This window comes from Stenella coeruleoalba (genome assembly GCF_951394435.1).
Source record: "Stenella coeruleoalba genome assembly, chromosome: 2".
Classification (NCBI taxonomy): Eukaryota; Metazoa; Chordata; class Mammalia; order Artiodactyla; family Delphinidae; genus Stenella; species Stenella coeruleoalba.
The window spans coordinates 14,643,063-14,665,320 of record NC_137147.1 but is presented as its reverse complement, the minus strand read 5'-3'; the positions used below and the strand labels follow the sequence as shown (position 1 = coordinate 14,665,320).

The following is a 22,258-nucleotide window of genomic DNA, read 5'->3' as shown; positions in this document are numbered from 1 at the left end:
TCCTTCTGAAATATAAACAACCACCTCCTAAGTTCCATGTTTGGGAAGCAGTAGAGCATTGCGGTTAAAAACATGAGCTTTGGAGTGTGACTGACCTGGGTTCCCGCTCTGGCTCCATTTACTAGCTGTGTAACCTGGGGCAAGTTATTTAACCTCTCTAAGTCTCAGTTTCTTTATCTGTAAAATAGAGATAATAATAATATCTATTTCATAGGGCTGTTGTGAGGATTAAATGAGATAATGTAGGCTTAGCACAATGTCTGGCACTTAGTATGTGCTCAATAACTTTTAGCTATTATGTTTTTTATAAGCTTACATTTTAAAGTAGCACATTCTTATGAAGATCTGTGAAAATAAAATGCATGTACCCAAGACTTTTCTTATATGTTGCTTAAAGTAAGCAAAATTTAAAGCTTCAACTAGTAAAAGCTATGGGCATGATTTCTCCTTGTATGTAAGAGAATTTCCTCAGCCATGCAATACACTGCATTTAGAAAGGGCAATTTTAAAATTAAGAAGAAAACATCTATATTTAAAGTATACAGACATTTATAGTTAAACCATTGTGGATATCATAATACCTTTGGTAAATAATTCTAAAAAACAACTTTGTTGGTTTGTTTCATAAAATATAATTTCCTGTGAAGTAAGCAAAGAGTGTTATTCTCTTCCTTTTAAAAAGGAAAATGAAATTTTGATATGAGGACATTAAGGGACTTGAAAAATAACAGAAAAATGGGAAATGAATTAAGGTTCTGGAATTGCCAATCACTGCTACACAGTGGTTCTAAACCTAGAAACACATTTTTTCCCCAAATGAGAGGTTCGAGTTACATCTTTATAGATCTCTTACCGGACTCTAAACAGAAGGTATATTAATCTATGCTACTCAAAGAAGCTATTTCTCAGAGTTGAAAATAAAACATCTACTGGCTGTCATTTTCAAGTGACTAGAACAAAACGTAATCTGTTTCTGTAAAATATAGATCTACAAAATTAATTTTAAGAATTAAAAAGCAGACAACCAAAATTCTTCTAGAAGTTAAAATAATTTTTAAAGTCTAATTTCACTATAAAACTTTTAAAGACTATAAGTTAACTAAATCTGCAAAACCCAACTTCTTATCACTTCTTAAATATGTTTTAGGTACAACAAGTTCCATGAAAGCACCACAAAAGAGCTGTTGGCTTAATTTTTTAAAAATCGATGACTAGAAGTAAATAATAATTTGCAAATTGATTAGTAAGTGGAACAAAGATTACACCTTTTGTTATGAACTTTGATTTTATATAAAATAGCTCATATTATAAAAACTGCATTATTTTCTATTAAAAATATAATTTTGGGCTCCCCTGGTGGCACAGTGGTTGGGAGTCTGCCTGCCGATGCAGGGGACACGGGTTTGTGCCCCAGTCTGGGAAGATCCCACATGCTGCGGAGCGGCTAGGCCCGTGAGCCATGGCTGCTGAGCCTGCGCATCCAGAGCCTGTGCTCCACAACAGTGAGAGGCCCGCGTACCGCAAAAAAAAAATAATAATTTTAATAGAAACCTTTAAAATAACTAAAAATTAAAATGTTTACAGCTCTACTTAGAGAAAGTGAATTTTCCTAAAATATCTTCCATCTTTCCTATTAACATATAATACGTGGAAAAGAGTTACATGTAAAATTTTCAAGAACAACCAGGTAATGTTCCACCGAGTCAGAATCACTTTGGCTCTAATAGTAGTAATTAATTCAACTGAAAAGTTCTTGATATAATGAAATAAAAACTCATTATTATTCTTATTTTTCTTATATATATCTACCACCCACCCCCTCTACCCACCTCCACCTTGAATAAATGCTTTTTGTCAAATGCTTTCCAATTTAATATTTACAGATTTATAATAATTTCTTATAGTATACACTTTAAAAACACAGTTTACAAAAAGAAAAAAAATTATCACATACCTGTCCATCTAAGTCAAATGCTAAGCAAGCTATACCATGTGTATGAACATCCTTTAGAACTGATATGGTCTGCACAGTGTATGAATCCCAAACACAGATATAAGGCTCTTTCCCAACTTGTCCTGTTGCCACCAATACGCGTTCAGGATGCAATGCAAGGCTGCAAAATAAATAAATAAACAGATTTAAAACTGCTTACAGAGCTGTTATATCAATGTGAAAATTAGACTTTAGTTACTTATTTACTTAAAATAATTTGGCCTTAAAATAACTTCCATAAAAATCAATCTTAAGAGTTACTACTTCAGTGGTATATGTAATAAACAATTATGATAGACTTCATAATCTTGTAATATGATATAGTGTGTGTAAACTTTTCAAAAAAAGAATTCTCACAAGTAGTCAACTGAACCACAGCAATGAATCAGTAGCAACCCTACCACGTGCCAACTTCTCATCTGGTATTCATCTCATCTGTTTCAAGCCCTCTCTCCCATTTACTCTTTTATTGTATAAAGTTAGACCAAATGTTAGTGTCCAAAAATAGCACTGAGTAGCCCTCCTATTATAACATTAATATTAAATTACAAATCCCATTTAAAAAAACAGAAAGGTCACCCATAATTCACAGAAAGTAGTCTGTAAGTCTTTAAAAACAAGACAAAGACCAAATAGTTGGTAATGGTTTATGTACATCAGTAGAAGGCAAGCAATGAATATAAATTTCTCCTTGATAAATTATTCCACAAGTATATTTAGATGATCAAATTCTCCTTTGGGAGAAAAAAAAAATCACTCCGAGCATCAGGGTGGAAGATGAACTGAAAGAGGGAAAAGTTAGGAGGGCATTAAAACAGAATTAACAGGTTTGATGTACAGAGTAACAGAAAGGGAACAGTCTAAGATGACTCTTGGGTTTTTGGCTTGGGCATCTGGATGGCCTGGAGTGGTATCATCAAGTCAGGGAATACTAAGTGAGAAATTATGGAGAGAAAAGGTAAGCGGGAATGGAAGGTTGGTTCAACATATTAAAATCAACCAATGTAATAAGTATATCATGTTAATAATAACACCCAAACCCTCACACATGTTCATCTCAATAGATGCAGAAAAAGCATTTGACAAAAATCTAACCTCTTTCATAGTAAAAAACACAACAAACTAGGAATTGAAGAGAATTTCCTCAACCTGAAAGGGCATCTATGAAAATGCACAGCTAATATCACATTTAATTGTGAAAGCCTGAAAGTTCCCACTATAAGTACAGGAACAAGACAAGGATGTCAGCTCTTGCCACTTCCCTTCAACATGATACTGGATATTTTAGCCAGGACAATTAGGCAAGGAAAAGAAATAAAAGAGAGAAGTAAAACTATCTCTACTTGCAAATGACATAATCTCATACATAGGAAACCCTAAGGAATCCACAAACAACAACAGAATAAATCCCAAATAGAGCTAATAAATGAGTTCAGCAAGGCTGAAGGACATAAGATCAATATAAAAATACAAATTGTATTTCTATACACTAGCAACAATCTGAAAATTAAATCAAGAAAACAATTCCACTTATAACAGCATCAAGAAGAACGAAACACTTAGGAATAAATTAGACAAAAAGGTACAAGACTTATATACTAAAAACTACACAATACCATTAAAGAAATGTTAAGAAACTAAATAAATGGAAAGAAATCTCGTGTTCTTGGAGGGCCATATTGTTAAGATGGTATTACTTCCCAAACTGATCTACAGAGTCAACACAATCCCTGCCAAAACACTAGTTACCTTTCTTGAAGAAATTGACAAGCTGATTCTAAAACTCAGAACAGTAAAAACAATCTTGCAAAAGAACAAAATTGGAAGACTCACACATACCAATTTCAAAACTTACTACAAAACCACAGTAATCAAGACAGTATGGCACTGGCATAAAAACAGACATGCTGATCAATGGAACAGAATTGAGAGTCCAAAAGTAAACTGATATATTTATGGTCAATTGCCTTTGCATTAATAAGAAAGGTCTTTTCAATAGATGGTGCTGGACATCTGAATATCTAGAATGAATCTGGACCCATACCTCAAACCATATACAAAAATCCACTCAAAATATAAAAGCCAAAACATAGGCATAAATCTTACTTAATTTGGATGAAACAAAGGTATCCTTAGATCTGACACCAAAAGCAGAAGTGATAAAAGAAAAAACAGATAACATGGACTTCATCAAAATTAAAAACTTCTGTGCTTCAAAGGACAACCATCAAGAACGTAAAAACACAACCCACAGAATGGGAGAAAATATTTGCAAAGCATATATCTGATAAAGGACTTGCATCCAGAATACAAAAAAAAAAAAAAACAACCACTCAACAACAAAACCACAAACAACCCTATTTTTTATGTGGACAAAGGATTTGAATAAACATTTCCCCCAAGGAAATTACCAGTAATGAAACTCCCAACAAGCAAAAGCCCATCACCAGATAGCTTCACAGGTGACTTCTACCAAACATTTAGATGAGAGTTAACACCTATCCTTATCAAGCTATTCCAAAGAATTGAAGAGGAAGGAATACTTCCTGAACTCATTCTATGAGGCCAGCATCACCCTGATAGCAAAACCAGACAAAGATATGACTAAACAAGAAAATTACAGCTCAATATCACTGAAAAGCATAGATGCAAAAAATCCTTAACAAAATATTAGCAAACCATGATCAAGTGGGATTTATCGCAGCGATGCAAGGATTTTTCATTACCTGCAAATCAATCAGTGTGATACACCACATTAACAAAATGAAGAATAAAACCCATATGATCATCTCAAAAGATGCAGAAAAAGCTTTTGACAAAAATTTAACATCCATTTATGACAAAAACTCCAAGAAAGTGGGCATAGAGAGAACATACCTCAACATAATAAAGGCCAGATATGACAAACTGACAAATAATATTATACTCAATGGTAAAAGCTGAAAGCATTTCCCCTAAGATCAGGAACAAGACAAGGATGCCCACTCTTACCACTTTTATTCAACATAGTAATGGAAGTCCTAGCCACAGCACTCAGACAAGAAAAAGAAATAAAAGGAATCCAAATTGGAAAACAAGAAGTAAAACTTCACTGTTTGCAGATGACATGATACTACACATGGAAAATATTAAAGATGCTACCAGAAAACTACTAGAGCTCATCAATGAATTCGATAAAGTTGCAGGATACAAATTAACATACAGAAACCTGTTGCATTTCTATACACTAACAACGAAGTATCAAATAGAGAAATTAAGGAAACAATCCCATTCATCATCGCATCAAAAAGAATAAAATACCTAGGAATAAACCTACCTAAGTAGGTAAAAGACCTGTACTTAGAACTATAAAACAGTGATGAAAGAAACTGAAGATGACACAAATAGATAGAAAGAGATACCATGTTCATGGACTAGAAAAATCAATATTGTTAAAATGATTATACTATCCAAGGCATTCCACAGATTTAATGCAATCCCTATCAAAATACCAATGGCATTTTTCACAGAACTAAAACAAATAATTTTAAAATTTGTATGGAGACACAAAAGACCCTAAATAACCAAAACCATCTTGAGAAAGAATAGAGCTGGAGGAGTCAGACTCCCTGACTTAAAACTATAGTACAAGTTAAAGTAATCAAATCAGTATGGTACTGGCACAAAAACTGGCACAAATCAGTATGGTACTGGTGGGATTTGTGCACAGATCAATGGAACAGAATAGAGAGCCCAGAAATAAACACATGCACTTACAGTCAATTAATCTATGACAAAGGAGGCAAGAATATACAATGGAGAAAAGACAGTCTCTTCAATAAGTGGTGCTAGGAAAAACTGGACAGCTGCATGTAAAAGAATGAAATTAGAACATTCTCTAACACCATATACAAAATAAACTGAAATGGATTAAAGACCTAAATGTAAGACTAGATACCATAAAACTCCTAGAGAAAAACATAGGCAGAACACTCTGACATAAATCGCTGCAGTATATTTTTGGATCCATCTCCTAAAACAAAGGAAATAAAAGCAAAAATAAATAAATGGACTGTACACCTGAAACTAACACAACATTGTAAATCAACTGTATTCCAATAAAAAATTTTTTAATTAAATAAAAAAAGGAACCTAATTAAACTTAAAAGCTTTTGCACAGCACAGGAAACCACTGACAAAACAAAAAGACAACCTACTGAATGGGTGAAAATATTTGCAAATTATATGACTGATAAGGGGATAATATCCAAAATATATAAACTTAACATTAAAAACAAACAAACAACCCCATCAAAATATGGGCAGAAGACCTGAATAGACATTTTTCCAAAGATGACATTCAGATGGCCAACAGGCACATGTAAAGATGCTCAACACTGTTAATCATCAGAGAAATGCAAATTAAAACCACAGTGAGGTACCACCTCATACTGGTCAGAACGGCTATCATCAAAAACAACACAACAGGGCTTCCCTGGTGGCACAGTGGTTGAGAGTCCGCCTGCTGATGCAGGCGACGTGGGTTCGTGCCCCGGTCCGGGAAGATCCCACATGCTGCGGAGCGGCTGGGCCCATGAGCCATGGCCGCTGAGCCTGCGCGTCCGGACCCTGTGCTCCGCAATGGGAGAGGCCGCAGCAGTGAGAGGCCTGTGTACCACAAAAAACAAACAAACAAAACAACACAACAAATATCGGCAAGGATGTGGAGAAAAGGGAACCCTCGTACACTGTGGGTCAGAATGTAAATTGGTGCAGCCACTGTGGAAAACAGTTTGGTGGTTTCTCAAAAAACTACAAATAAACTACTGTATGACTCAGCAATTCTTCTCCTGGGTATATATCCAAAAAAACCAAAAATATTAATTCAAAAAGATACATGTACCCCAATGTTCACATAGCAGCGTTATTTACAATTGCCAAGATATGGAAGCAACCTAAGTGTCCATTAACAGAAGAGGTGTTTTATACACACACACACACACACACACACAATGGAATACTACTCAGCCATAAAACAGAGTGAAATTTTGCCATTTGCAGCAACATGGATGGACTTGGAAGGCATTTTGCTAAGTGAAGTAAGTCAGACAAAGATAGACAAATACTGACTGTATATCACTTACATGCAGAATCTAAAAAATACAACAAACTAGTGAGTATAACAAAAAAGAAGCAGACTCACAGATATAGAGAACAAACTAGTGGTTACCAGAGGGGAGAGGGAGGTGGGGAGGGGGAATATAAGGGTTGAGGATTAAAAGGTACAAACTATTAGGTATAAAATAAGCTACAAGACACGGGGAATATAGCCAATGTTTTATAATAACTATAGAATATAACCTTTAAAAACAAAACCCCATGAGTTCATACTGATACCTCCAATTTTATTTTATTTATTTTTTTAACATCTTTATTAGAGTATAATTGCTTTACAATGATGTGTTAGTTTCTGCTTTGTAACAAAGTGAATCAGTTATACATATACATATGTCCCCATTTCTCTTCCCTCTTGCATCTCCCTCCCTCCCACCCTCCGTATCCCACCCCTCTAGGTGGTCACAAAGCACGGAGCTAACCTCCCTGTGCTATGCGGCTACTTCCCACTAGCTATCTATTTTACATTTGGTAGTGTATATATGTCCATGCCACTCTCTCATTTTGTCCCAGCTTACCCTTCACCCTCCCCATATCCTCAAGTCCATTCTCTAGCAGGTCTGCATCTTTATTCCCGTCTTGCCCCTAGGTTCTTCCGACCATTTTTTTTCTTTTAGATTCCATATATATGTGTTAGCATACGGTATTCGTTTTTCTCTTTCTGACTTACTTCACTCTGTATGACAGTCTCTAGGTCCATCCACCTCACTACAAATAACTCAGTTTTGTTCCTTTTTATAGCTGAGTAATATTCCATTGTATATATGTGCCACATCTTCTTTATCCGTTCATCTGTTGATGGACACTTAGGTTGCTTCCATGTCCTAGCTATTGTAAATAGAGCTGCAATTAACATTTTGGTACATGACTCTTTTTGAATTATGGTTTTCTCAGGGTATATGCCCAGTAGTGGGATTGCTGGGTCGTATGGTAGTTCCATTTTTAGTTTTTTAAGGAACCTCCATACTGTTCTCCATTGTGGTTGTATCAAGTTACATTTGCACCAACAGTGCAAGAGGGTTCCCTTTTATCCACACCCTCTCCAGCATTTATTGTTTGTAGATTTTTTGATGATGGCCATTCTGACCGCTGTGAGATGATATCTCAATACCTCCGATTTTAATCCAAAACCACAGGGTTCATTTAATAAGGTATGCCTGTAAATAAGGTTCTTTCCTTATTTACAGGCATACCTTGTTGTACTGTGCTTCATCGATAGTGCGTTTTTTACACATTGAAGGTCTGTGGCAACCCTGCATCGTGTTAAGTCTATCAGTGCCATTTTTCCAACAGCATTTGCTCTCTTTGTGTCTCTGTATCACATTTTCGCAATTCTCATAATATTTCAAACTTTTTCATTATTATATGTTTGTTATGGTGGTCTGTGATCAGCAATCTTTGATATTACTACTATGACTCACTGAAGACTCAGATAATGGTTAGCGTTTTTAGCAATAAATTATTTTTAAATTAAGGTATGTACATTGTCTCTTTAGACACATGCTATCACAGACTTAGACTACAGTGTAGTATAAACATAACTTTTATATGCACTGGGAACTAAAAAATTCGTATGACTAACTGCTGCTGTTTTCGCTTTAGCAGTGGTCTGGAACTGAACCTGCAGTATCTCTGAAGTATACCTGTATAATTTCTTCCTCCAAGAGTGGAAGGCTTATTAGGCTCTCATAATCTGAAGTCTATTTATTTATTTAATTTTAGTATATATAAAGCTGTTTCAGAATTGCTAGCCCTGTGAGAAACAATTTTACTAACCAGATTATAGCATTATCTACAGTTATCTTTGTCTTCATTCTTATAGTATTCAGTCCAGATATTTTTTCAGATTTTTAGGTTAAGCTTCTCCCTGTAAAGCCCAGCAGTGGAGAGGAGAAAGCTTGTGAAACTGTGGTTGGAATTTGTTTTTCTATTTTTACTTATAGTTATTTTTTCAGTTTTGGTATTCTCTGTTTAAATAATGGTGAGACTAGGGTTTTGCATAGAAACATCATAGTTGTGAAGTGAATTCTGCATTGTTTAGGGAAAAGAGTCTGTGAGGTTACTACATACCTGCCTCTGTCCTCAGTTACCTGGAAGTTTGAAAAGTTTTAAATTTAATGAGGCTCAATTCATAATTTTCCTTTCTGGAAGTCACACTTTTTATGCCCTATTTCCTATACTTCTTCTCAGAAATATTATAGTGTTAGCTTTTACATTTAAGATATATGGCTCAATTTGAGTTAAATTCTGTATATGGTGAAATATAGCTAAGGTTCACTTTGTTCCACATATGGATATTTAACTGTTTTCAACATTACTTGTTGAAAAGACTATTTTTTGAGCATATTTTATATGCTCACAGAAATCATCCAGTAGAAAAATCATCAAAAACATTGATACAGGAGACAGAGAGAATTTCTGGAACAGGGAAAAAAGGGTGGGATTTGTGCACAAGTAGAGGGATTAATGTGAGGAAGGAGCTGCATGTATTGCTGATGGATGGGGGGAATCTGAAAGTTCTCTTCTGATAGCTCCAAGTTTCTTAATGAGAAAGAAAGCAGGAGTGTTTTTCCAAAAATCTTGAAGTTAACTTAATATATTAGAGTTAAGTTTTATCCCACATATTGCCTACTAAATTGCAGAACATATAGGGGTACTCAACAATGCTACAGATTGATTTGGGAGAAAGATGGTAGAAGTAACCATTTCAAGGCGTATTCCTAGCCTAAAACATAGGTGACTACCCATCCATATTGTGACATCATCATTTGAAATACATGGAAAGAACAGATTCCTTTTAAGTTCCTTTTCCTATTACTATTCCTGAATATTAGAAATTAGGTAAGAGCACTGTCATCAGATCTGACAATCACATAAGTTATTTTAAGCATTTAATCTCTAAATTTATCATAACTATAAAGTAGTAACACAATAAACAAACATAAAGGGGGCTGTCTCCTTCAAGACAGTTATTTTCATATATTTCCCTTCTTATACACAATTGTGCATCAGTTTCTTTAAATTTATGCTCACAAATCTTAAATGTGCATTTTTACACTGTAACATAGTCCTTTTAAACCCTTAGCTGATAAATTTTGTGTTTTCCTCTCAACCTCCAAGCTCCTCATGAGCACAGTCCTCCACCATCAACTTCCTCCTTTGCAGCTGATAAAGCTGCCTTGTACTCAATGAATAAATATAGATGGAATTAGAGAAGATTACTTTGCCCTCAACAAATTCACTAACCTAAGTGCAACAGTTACAGCTGACTCTGCCCTCCCTCTTGTAAAATGGAAGAAACGTCTCTAACCCACACACTCTGCACTTGTGCTCTGGATCCCGTTCTCTTTACTTTCAAGTAAAGGAAACTTATTTACTTTATTCCTAGAGCTATGTTTTCTGGAATTATTGCTTCCGCACTACTGAGTCATTCCTATTAACACTCAAATATACTTAGTGAAAAACACTCCCTTGACCCTTCACAGTAAAACGCCTCAAAAGAGTTGTCTCAATTTTTCCACTCCCTTTACTTTCTCCACATATTCCAACTAAGCTTCCACCACTTCTCCTTCACTAAAATAGTTGTTTTCAAGGTCATGTGTGACCCTGTCAAATCTAGTGGTCAACTGTATGTCCTTATTTTCCAACACTTTTCAACGGTATTTAACACAAATGACCACTCTTTCCTTTTTAGAAACACTTTCCTCTCTAGGCTTTCCTGATTCCATAATCTATTAACCCACTCTTCTCTGTCTCGTTTGCTAGGCCCTATCTTCCACACCCAACCTCTCAATGCGAAAGTGTCTGAGGGCCTTGTCTTGGCTGTCTTCCCTTCCTTTCCCAGCTGATTTCATCCAATCCCATGACTTTAAAAGCACATATATAGTGATAACACCCAAATCTATATCTCCAGCCAACAGCAACAGATGTGTCACGGGCAACTCACATTTAACACATCCAGCATTTTTTTCCTCCTTAATTACCCCCCAATCCACTTCTCATCTTAGTAAATGGCATCACTATCCGCTCAGTTGCTCAGACCAAGAATCTAAATTAAATTCTCACCACCTCTCTCTTTCTTATTATTCATCACACACATTCTATTAGCCTGTCCTATTGACTCTATCATCACCCTCATCTTCTCTGCTACAACCCTAATCTGAGCCACCTGCCCTTCTTCCTCTATTGCTCCCCTTTAGGGTCTTCTTAACATAGCCAGAGTGATCTTTTAAAAGAATATAAATTTCACCTAGTTAAAATCCCCCAACAGCTTCCTATTACAATTAGACTAAAATCCAAACTATCTAACTTGGCACTTACAAGGCTCTACAAGATATACCCTCACCTACTTCTCAAACCTCAATTTCTACTATTCTCCCTTTTGTTCACCACACTCCAGCCACACCGGCCTTTCTGTCCCTTGAAAAGGCCAAACTCATTATACTCGCAAGGTCTTTGTCTAGAATGATCTCCCAAATCTTGCGTCGTTCATATCATTCATGCTTCAGGTCAATGTAACTTGCTTAGAGAAACCTTCCTAGTCATCCTAACATATTCTACTCCATTACCCTATTTTATATGTAGTTATCACTGTCTAAAATTACTATCGTGCACTTATTATCTTACTCTCCTCCACTAGAATGTGTACTTCATTAGGACAGAGGATTCCCCTTTTTCTTCATATTATACCCTAAGCGCCTCGAACAATAATGAGCACACAGCAGGTATTCAATCAGTATTTGTTAACTGAATTTCCAAAGGAGCTGCTAGTGTTAAAAGAAATTTTTAAAAATGAAATAATCCTCAATACAGAAAAATCCTTATGTAGCTTTTTTGTTCTTGAATCCTTATTTATAACAGTAAAAACCTGAAAACCACCTAAATGTCCAACATTTAGAAATGGTTAAATAATTATGGTACAATCACAGGATGGACTCTCATGCAGTCATTAAAAATGTGATTTTTCACAGTACTGGAGAAAAGTTATGCTATAATGTTAAATAAAAAGCACAGAATCCAAGATTTTACATATAATGTAACCTTAATTACTTTAGAATACATGTATCAGACACAATCTGCCAAACTCTCACAAGAAGAAATCGATGATCTCAATAGGCCTGTATCTATAAGTTGAATCAATAATTAATAACCTTGAAAACAGAAAGCATCAGGCTCAGATGGGTTCACTGGTAAATCCTACCAAACATTTAAGGAAGAAATTATACCAATTCTCTACAATCTCTTTCAGAGAACAAAAGCAGGGGGAATGCTTCCTAACTCATTTTATGTGGCCAGCATTACCCTAATACTATAAAACCAGATAAAGACATCACAAGAAAAGAAAACCACACATTAGTACTTCTCATAAACATAGATGCAAAAATCTTCAACAAAATATTAGTAAATCGAATTTTAAAAAGTATAAAAAGAATTATACACGACAACTATGTGGAATTTATCCCAGGTATGATTAAAAAATCAATTGATGTGGTCCATCATATCGATGGACTAAAATAAAAATCACACAATCATATCAATATATGCAGAAAAGGCATCTGACAAATGCCAATACCCATTCATGATAAAAACTCAAGGGAAACCAGGAATACAGAACTTCATATCAACCTTATGAAGAGTATCTACAAAAACCCCACAGCTAACATCATATTTCATGGTGAGAAACTCTTTCCCACAAAGATCAGGTGCAAGTCATGAATGCCCCCTTTTACCACTCCTTTTCAGTACTGTGCTGGAAGGCCTTGTTAATGCAATAATGCAAGAAAAGGAAATAAAACGTATACCGACTGGGAAGGAAGAATAAAACAGTCTTTGTTCGCAGATGACATGATCATCTATGTAAAAAAAATGCAAAAGGATGAGCCAAAAGAATTTCTGGAACTAAAAAGCAACTATAGCAAGGTTGCAGGACACAAAGTTAATATACAAAGTTAACTGCTATCCTATACACTGAGAGTGAACAAATGGAATTTGAAATTTAAAATGCAATACCAGACTCCCTCTTGCGAGAGCACTGGAATCACAACTAACTGCTGAACAATCATCAACAGGAGGACACTGGAATTCATGAAAAACATGCCCCACATCCAAGGACAGGGGAGAAGCAGCAATGAGATAGTAAGAAGGGCGCAACCACAATAAAATCAAATCCCATGGCTGCTACGTGGGTGACTCACAAACCGGAGAACATTTATACCACAGAGGTCCACCCACTGTAGTGAAGGTTCTGAGCCCCATGTCAGGCCTCCCAACCTGGAGGTCCGGCAACAAGAGGGGGAATTCCTAGAGAATCAGACTTTGAAGGTTGGTGGGATTTGATTGCAGGACTTCGACAGGACTTGGGGAAGCAGGGACTCCACTCTTGGAGGACACACACAAAGTAGTGTGTGCATCAGGACCCAGGGAAGGGAGTGGTGACCCCATGGGAGACTGAACCGGACCTACTTTCTAGTGTTGGAGGGTCTCCTGCAGAGGTGGGGGGAGGCTGTGGTACACTGCAGGGACAAGGACGCTGGCAGCGTAAGTTCTGGAAAGTACTCCTTGGCGTGAGCCCGCCCAGAGTCTGCCATTAGCCCCACCAAAGAGTGGGTAGGCTTCAGGGCTGGGTCACCTCAGGCCAAACCACCAACAGGGAGGGAACCCAGTCACACCCATCAGCAGAAAAGTGGATTAAAGTTTTACTGAGCTCTGCCCAACAGAGCAACACCCAGTTCTGCCCACCAACACTTCTCCAATCAGGAAGCTTGCACAAGCCTCTTAGAGAGCCTCATCTACCAGAAGGCAGACAGCAGAAGCAAGAAGAACTACAATTCTTCAGCCTGTGGAACGAAAGCCACAATCACAGAAAGACAGACAAAATGAAAAGGTAGAGGACTATGTCCCAGATGAGGGAACAAGATAAAACCCCAGAAAAACAACGAAATGAAGTACAGATAGGCAACCTTCCAGAAAAAGAACTCAGAATAATGACAGTGAAGATGATCCAGGACCTCGGAAAAAGAATGGAGGAAAAGACCGAGAAGATGCAAGAAATGTTTAACAAAGACCTAGAAGAATTAAAGAGCAAACACCTAGAAGAATTAAAGAACAAACAAACAGAGATGAACAGTAACTGAAATGAAAAATACACTAGAAGGAATCAATAGCAGAATAACTGAGGCAGAACGGAGAAGTGACCTGGAAGACAGAATGGTGGAATTCACTGCCCTGGAAGAGGAGAAAGAAAAAAGAATGAAAAGAAATGAAAACAGCTTAAGAGATCTCTGGGACAACATTAAATGCACCAACATTCGCATTATAGGGGTCCCAGAAGGCGAAGAGAGAGAGAAAGGACCCGAGAAAATATGTGAAGAGATTACAGTCGAAAACTCCGCTAACATGGGAAAGGAAACAGCCACCCAAGTCCAGGAAGTGCAGAGTCCCAAGCAGGATAAACCCAAGGAGAAACATGCGGAGACACACAGTAATCAAACTGACAAAAATTAAAGACAAAGAAAAATTATTAAAAGCAACAAGGGAAAAATGACAAATAACATACAATTAACATACAACACGTGACAAATAACATACAAACATACATTTGTCATATAAAAATGACAAATAACATACAACAGCTGATTTCTCAGCAGAAACTCTACAAGCCAGAAGGGAGTGGCATGATTTATCTAAAGTGATGAAAAGGAAGAACCTACAAGCAAGATTACTCTACCTGGCAAGGATCTCATTCAGAGTTGACGGAGAAATCAAAGGCTTTACAGACAAGCAAAAGCTAAGGGAATTCAGCACCACCAAACCAGCTCTACAAAAAATGCTAAAGGAACCTCTTCTCTAAAGGGGAAACACAAGAGAAGAAAAGGACCTATAAAAACAAACCTGAAACAATTAAGAAAATGGTAATAGGAACATACATATCAATATAATTACCTTAAACGTAAATGGATTAAATGCTCCAACCAAAAGACAGAGGCTTGCTGAATGGATACAAAAACAAGACCCATATATATGCTGTCTACAGGAGACCCACTTCAGACCTAGGGACATATACAGAATGAAAGTGAGGGGATGGAAAAAGATATTCCATGCAAATGGAAATCAAAAGAAAGCTGGAGTAGCAATACTCATATCAGATAAAATAGACTTATAAAGAATGTTACAAGAGACAAGGAAGGACACTACATAATGATCAAGGGATCAATCCAAGAAGAAGATATAACAATTATAAATATATATGCACCCAACATAGGAGCACCTCAATACATAAGGCAAATACTAACAGCTATAAAAGAGGAAATCAACAGTAAAACAATAATAGTAGGGGACTTTAACACCTCATTTACACCAATGGACAGAATCATCCAGACAGAAACTTAATAAGGAAACACAAGCTTTAAAGGACACAATGAACTAGATAGATTTAACTGATAATTATAGGACAGTCCATCCGAAAACAGATTACACTTTCCTCTCAAGTACACATGACACATTCCAGGATAGATCACATCTTGGGTCACAAATCAAGCCTCACTAAATTTAAGAAAACTGAAATCATATCAAGAATCTTTTTGACCACAATGCTATGAGATTAGCAATTAATTACTCGGAATAAAACATAAAAACCACAAACACATGAAGGCTAAACAATACATTACTAAATAACCAAGAGATCACTGAAGAAATCAAAGAGGAAATAAAAAAATACCTAGAGACGAATGACAATGAAAACATGATGATCCAAAACCTATGGGATGCAGCAAAAGCAGTTCTAAGAGGGAAGTTTATAGCAATACAACCCTACCTCAAGAAACAAGAAAAATCTCAAATAAACAATCTAACCTTACACCTAAAGGAACTAGAGAAAGAAGAACAAACAAAACCCAAAGTTAATAGAAGGAAAGAAATCATAAAGATCAGAGCAGAAATAAATGAAACAGAAACAAAGAAAACAACAGCAAAGATCAATAAAACTAAAAGGTGGTTCTTTGAGAACATAAAATTGGTAAATCTTTAACCAGACTCTTCAAGAACAAGACGGAGAGAACTCAAATCAATAAAATTAGAAATGAAACAGGAGAAGTTACAACAGACACTGCAGAAATACAGAGCATCCAAAGAGACTCCTACAAGCAACTCTATGCCAATAAAATGGACAACCTGGAAGAAACGGACAAATTCTTAGGTAAAACCTACCAAGGCTGAACCAGGAAGAAACAGAAAATATGAAAAAACCAATCACAAGCACTGAAATTGAAACTGTGATTTAAAATCTTCCAACAAACAAAAGTCCAGGACCAGATGGCTTTACAGGTGAATTCTATGAAACATTTAGAGAAGAGCTAACACCCATCTTTCTCAAACTCTTCCAAAAAATTGCAGAGGCAGGAACACTCCCAAACTTATTCTACGAAGCCACCATCAGCCTGATACCAAAACCAGACAGAGATACTACAAAAAAAGAAAATTACAGATCAGTATCACTGATGAATATGGACGCAAACATCCTCAACAAAATACTAGCAAACAGAATCCAACAATACATTAAAAAGGATCATACACCATGATCAAGAGGGATTTATCCCAGGTATACAAGAATTCTTCAATATATGCAAATCAATCAATGTGATACACCATATTAACAAACTGAAGAATAAAAACCATATGATCGTCTCAATAGATGCAGAAAAAGCTTTTGACAAAATTCAACACCAATTTATGATAAAAACTCTCCAGAAAATGGGCACAGAGGGAACATACCTCAACATAATAAAGGCCATATATGACAAACTCACAGCAAACATCATCCTCAATGGTGAAAAACTGAAAGCATTTCCTCTAAGATCAGGAACAAGACAAGGATGTCCACTCCTGCCACTGTTATTCAACATAGTTTTGGAAGTCCTAGCCACGGCAATCAGAGAAGAAAAAGAAATAAAAGGAATCCAAATTGGAGAAGAAGTAAAACTGTCACTGTTTGCAGATGACATGATGCTGTACATAGAGAATCCTAAAGATGCCACCAGAAAACTACTAGAGAGCTAATTAATGAACCTGGTAAAGTTGCAGGATACAAAATTAATGCACAGAAATCTCTTGCATTCCTATACACTAACAATGTAAGATTAGAAAGAGAAATTAAGGAAACAATCCCATTCACCACTGTAACAAAAAGAATAAAATACCTAGGAATAAACCTATCTAAGGAGGTAAAAGGCCTGTACTAAGGAAACTATTAAGACACTGGTGAAAGAAATCAAAGATGACACAAACAGATGGAGAGATATACCATGTTCTTGGATTGGAAGAATCAATATTGTTAAAATGACTATACTACCCAAAGCAATCTACGGATTCAATGCAATCCCTATCAAATTACCAGTGGCATTTTTTACAGAACTAGAACAAAAAAATCTTAAAATTTGTATGGAGAGACAAAAGACCCCGAATAGCAAAAGCAATCTTGAGGGAAAAAAACAGAGCTTGAGGAATCAGACTCCCTGATTTCAGGCTATACTACAAAGCTACAGGAATCAAGATAGTATGGTACTGGCACAAAAATAGAAACACAAATCAATGAAACAGGATAGAAAACCAGAGATAAATCCACGCACCTATGGTCAACTAATCTATGACAAAGGAGGCAAGGAGTTACAATGGAGAAAAGACAGTCTCTTCAATAAGTGGTGCTGGGAAAACTGGACAGCTACATGTAAAAGAATGAAATTAGAACACTCCCAAACACCATATACAAAAATAAATTCAAAATGGATTAAAAACCTAAATGTAAGACCAGACACTATAAAACTCTTCGAGGAAAACATAGGAAGAACACTCTTTGACATAAATCACAGCAAGATCTTTTATGACCCACCTCCTAGAGTAATGGAAATAAAAACAAACAAACAAATGGGACTTAATGAAACTTAAAAGCTTTTACACAGAAAAGGAAACCATAAACAAGACGAAAAGACAACCCTCAGAATGGGAGAAAATATCTGCAAACGAATCAACGGACAAAGGATTAATCTCCAAAATATAGCAACAGCTCATGCAGCTTAATCTTTTTTTTTTTTTTTGCAGTACGCGGGTCTCTCACTGCCGTGTCCTCTCCCGTTGCGGAGCACAGGCTCCGGATGCGCAGGCTCAACGGCCATGGCCCACTGGCCCAGCTGCTCCGTGGCATGTGGGATCCCCCGGACCAGGGCACGAACCCGCGTCCCCTGCATCAGCAGGCGGACTCTCAACCACCGCGCCACCAGGGAAGCCCATGCAGCTTAATCTTCAAAAAAAACAAACAACCCAATCAAAAAATGGGCCGAAGACCTAAATAGACATCTCTCCAAAGACGACATACAGATGGCCAAGAGGCACATGAAAAGCTGCTCAACATCACTAATTATTGGAGAAATGCAAATCAAAACTACAATGAGCTATCAACTCACACCAGTTAGAATGGGCATCATCAGAAAATCTACAAACAACAAATGCTGGAGAGGGTGTGGAGGAAAGGGAACCCACTTGCAGTGTTTGTGGGAATGTAAATTGACACAGCCGCTATGGAGAACAGTATGGAGGTTCCTTAAAAAACTAAAAATAGAATTACCATATGACCTAGCAATCCCACTACTGGGCATATACCCAGAGAAAACCATAATTCAAAAAGACACATGCACCCCAATGTTCACGGCAGCACTATTTACAATAGTCAGGTCATAGAAGCAACCTAAATGCCCATCAACAGATGAATGGATAAAGAAGATGTGGTACATATATACAATGGAGTATTACTCAGCCATAAAAAGGAACAAAATTGGGTCATTTGTAGATACGTGGATGGACCTAGAGACTTTCATACAGAGTGAAGTAAGTCAGAAAGAGAAAAACAAATATCGTATATTAATGCATGTGTGTAATCTAGAAAAATGGTACAGATGAACCAGTTTACAAGGCAGAAATAGAGACACAGATGTAGAGAACAAACGTATGGACACCAAGGGGGGGAAGTGGGGGTGGTGGTGGTCATGGTGGTGGGATGAATTGTGAGACTGGGATTGATATATATATACTAATATGTATAAAGTAGATAACTAATAAGATCCTAAGATAACTAATAATAAAAAATAAACAAATTTTAAAAAATGCAATACCATTACATTAGCACCAAAAATTGAAATACTTAGGTATAAATCTAACAAAATAGATACAAAACCTATATGAGGAAAACCACAAAACTCTGATGAATGAAGTCAAAGAAGAACCAAATAAATGAAGAGATATTCTATGTTCATGGATAGGAAGACTCAGTACCACCAAGATATCAGTTCTTCCCAACTTATCTGCATGTTGGAGGAGGTCATTGAGAGGACATGACCACTGGTTGACCTGAGAAATGGACCCAGGCAATCAGAGGCTCCTTACCCTCTCCATGGGATGTCCATTCTGCCCACTCTTCTCATACAAGGAGCCACTTCAAGGACACAGCCTTGAGGCAGTAATGTGCTATTGAGACCATCTGGACTATATACATGACTGAACCCCCATTAAGGTCTCTAGAAAAATGCTTAAGATTCTGGCGGGTGGGTACGGAGATCTACTTGTCATGCAGCTGCCCAAGACATGCCTTGTATGTAAGTTCCCTTGTTTATTAAAACTGCCACCCTCCAAACTGGAGTGGTCTGCCTTTCTTCAGTCCCTCCTTGCCCTCTATGTATGGGGGCCAGTTCAGAATTTCACTCAGGGAACTCGTGAGGTTGTGAACCAACAATGCAATCTCAATCAAAATCCCAGCAAGTTATTTTATGGATATCAACAAACTGATTCTAAAGTTGACATGGAGAGGCAAAAGACCCAGAAAAGCCAACACAATATTGAAGAGGAAAAACAAAGTTGGAAGACAGACACTACCCAACTTCAAGACTTACTATGAAGCTATAGTAATCAAGATAGTATGGTACTGGGGGAGTGGCCAAGATGGCAGAGTCAGAAGACCCTGAGCTCACCTCCTCCCATGGCACACCAAAATTACAACTATTTACACAGAAACTATTGATGAGAAAGAAGGGAATACTAGCAGAAAAGATCTTCTACAACTAAATATACAATGAAGGAACCACAATGAGATGAGTAGGAAGGGTGGAGATGTGGCAGAGTCAAGATCCACACTCCCAGGTGGATGACCCACAAACAGGAGGATAATTACAACTGTAGAGGTTCAGCCCAAGGAGCCAGTGGTCTGAGCACCATATCAGGCTCCCCAGCCTAGGGGCTTCTGCACTGGGAAGATGAGCCCCCAGAACGTTGGCTTTGAAGGCTAGTGGGGCTTACTTTTGGGAGAGCCAGAGGATTGTGGGAAGAGACTCCACTCTTAAAGGGCACACACAAAATCGCACACACTTCAGGAGGACCCAGGGCACAAGCAATAATTTGAAAGAAGCCTGGGTCAGACTGACCTACTGATCTTGGAGAGCCTCCCAGAGAGGCAGAAGGCAACTGGAGCTTATCTTGGGGACAAGACAAAGGTAGCAGTCATCTGGGGGAGGCTGTTCTACTACATGGACGCTGGTGCTGGCAAACACCACTTCTGAACCCTCCTTCTAGCTTATTAGTGTCAGGACCCAACCCTATCCACTAGCCTTTCAGCACCAATACTGGAATGCCTCAGGCCAAGTAACTAGCTGAGCAGAGACACAGCCCCATCCACCAGCAGGCTTGCTGCCTTAAGGTCCCCTGAGCCACAGTCACCCTGGGATCCAACACTGTTTGCCAGAGGGCCCGGGACCCAGCCATGCACACCAGTGGGCAGCACTAGCCCCAGAACCAGCCTCACCCACCGGAGGATAGGCAACAGTCCCAGGATACCTTGGGCTCCGGCCCCAGCCACGAGTGGGCAGAAACACAAACTCTGGGACCCCCAGCTCTGCCCACCTGTGAACAGGCACTAGCCTGGAATCCCCTGGGCCTCCCCAACCAGTAGCAGGCCGACACCAGCTCTGCAACACCTAGGCCTTGCAGCCAGAGACCCCAGGACCTAGCCCTGCCACCAGCTGACTGATACCAGCTCCAAGACACTCTGGACCCCTCAGCCAGCTGTCCCAGGATCTAGCTCCTCTCACCAGTGGGCCAACACAAGCTTTGGGACACCCCAGACCCTGCAGCCAGCTATGTCTGGAACTGGCCCCACCTACCTGCAGGCCGACACTATATCTGGAAGACCCCAGCACCATACCCACTCCAGAACCCAGCTCCAACCACCAGTGGGCTAGCACTAGCCCCAGGACCACTGGGCCACAGTCAGCAGCCTCATGACCCAGACCTGCCCACCAGTGGCCAGCATCCTCTACACAAGGCAGTGCCTGGCAACTAACTGGAGTGTGGGCCAGCCACACCTACCAGACTCCCATAGTAGTCAGTGTGCCACAAGACAAGGACCCACACAGCCCACGCAGCAGGCACCCCTAGAGCATACAGCTCTGGTGACCAGGGGGGATTGTGCTGTTGGGGTGCAGAAGAACTAAGTGACAGGAAATAGGCAATTTACTTTATAGAGAGTTCAAAGTAGTGACGGGTGAACAGAGTGAGAAGTTAAAAGTTTCTAACAAAGAGTTTAAAAATATAAAGAAAAACCAAGCAGAGCTGAAGAATACAATAACTGAAATGGAAAAATACACTAGAAGGAATCAACAGATTAAATGATACAGTGGAATGGATCTGTGAGCTGGCAAACAAAGTAGTGGAAATCACTTAAGCTGAACAGAAGAAAGAATAAAAAGAAATGAGGACAGCTTAAGAGACCTCTGAGACATCAAGCATACTAACATTTGAATTACAGGGGTCCCAGAAGGAGAAGAAAGAGAGAAAGTGGCAGGGAACATATCTGAAGATATAATAGCTGAAAACTTCCCTAACCTGGAGAAGGAAACAGACATCCAGGTCCAGGAAGCACAGAGAGTCCCACAGAGAATCAATCCAAAGAGGACCACACCAAGACATAAAAATTAAAGATAGAGAATGTTAAAAGAAGCATGGGAAAAGTAGCAATTTATGTACAAGGGAACTCCCATAAGGCTATCAGCTGACCTTTCAGCAGAAACTCTGTAGGCC

General features: G+C 38.1%; 1 protein-coding gene across 7 annotated transcripts in view; it reads right to left on the bottom strand.

Annotated features, from left to right (window-relative positions):
- EML5 (EMAP like 5) overlaps positions 1 to 22,258 on the bottom strand; it is a 160,993-nt gene that overhangs the window by 126,908 nt on the left and 11,827 nt on the right. For all 7 annotated transcript variants that reach the window (XR_013827303.1, XR_013827304.1, XM_079914629.1 and 4 more), the window contains exon 2: positions 1,955 to 2,114. Coding sequence is in view for 5 of the 7 variants with exons in the window: in XM_079914629.1 (XP_079770755.1) it covers positions 1,955 to 2,114 (160 nt within the window). In the remaining 2 variants the exon portion in view is untranslated. The remainder of the gene's footprint in view (positions 1 to 1,954; positions 2,115 to 22,258) is intronic.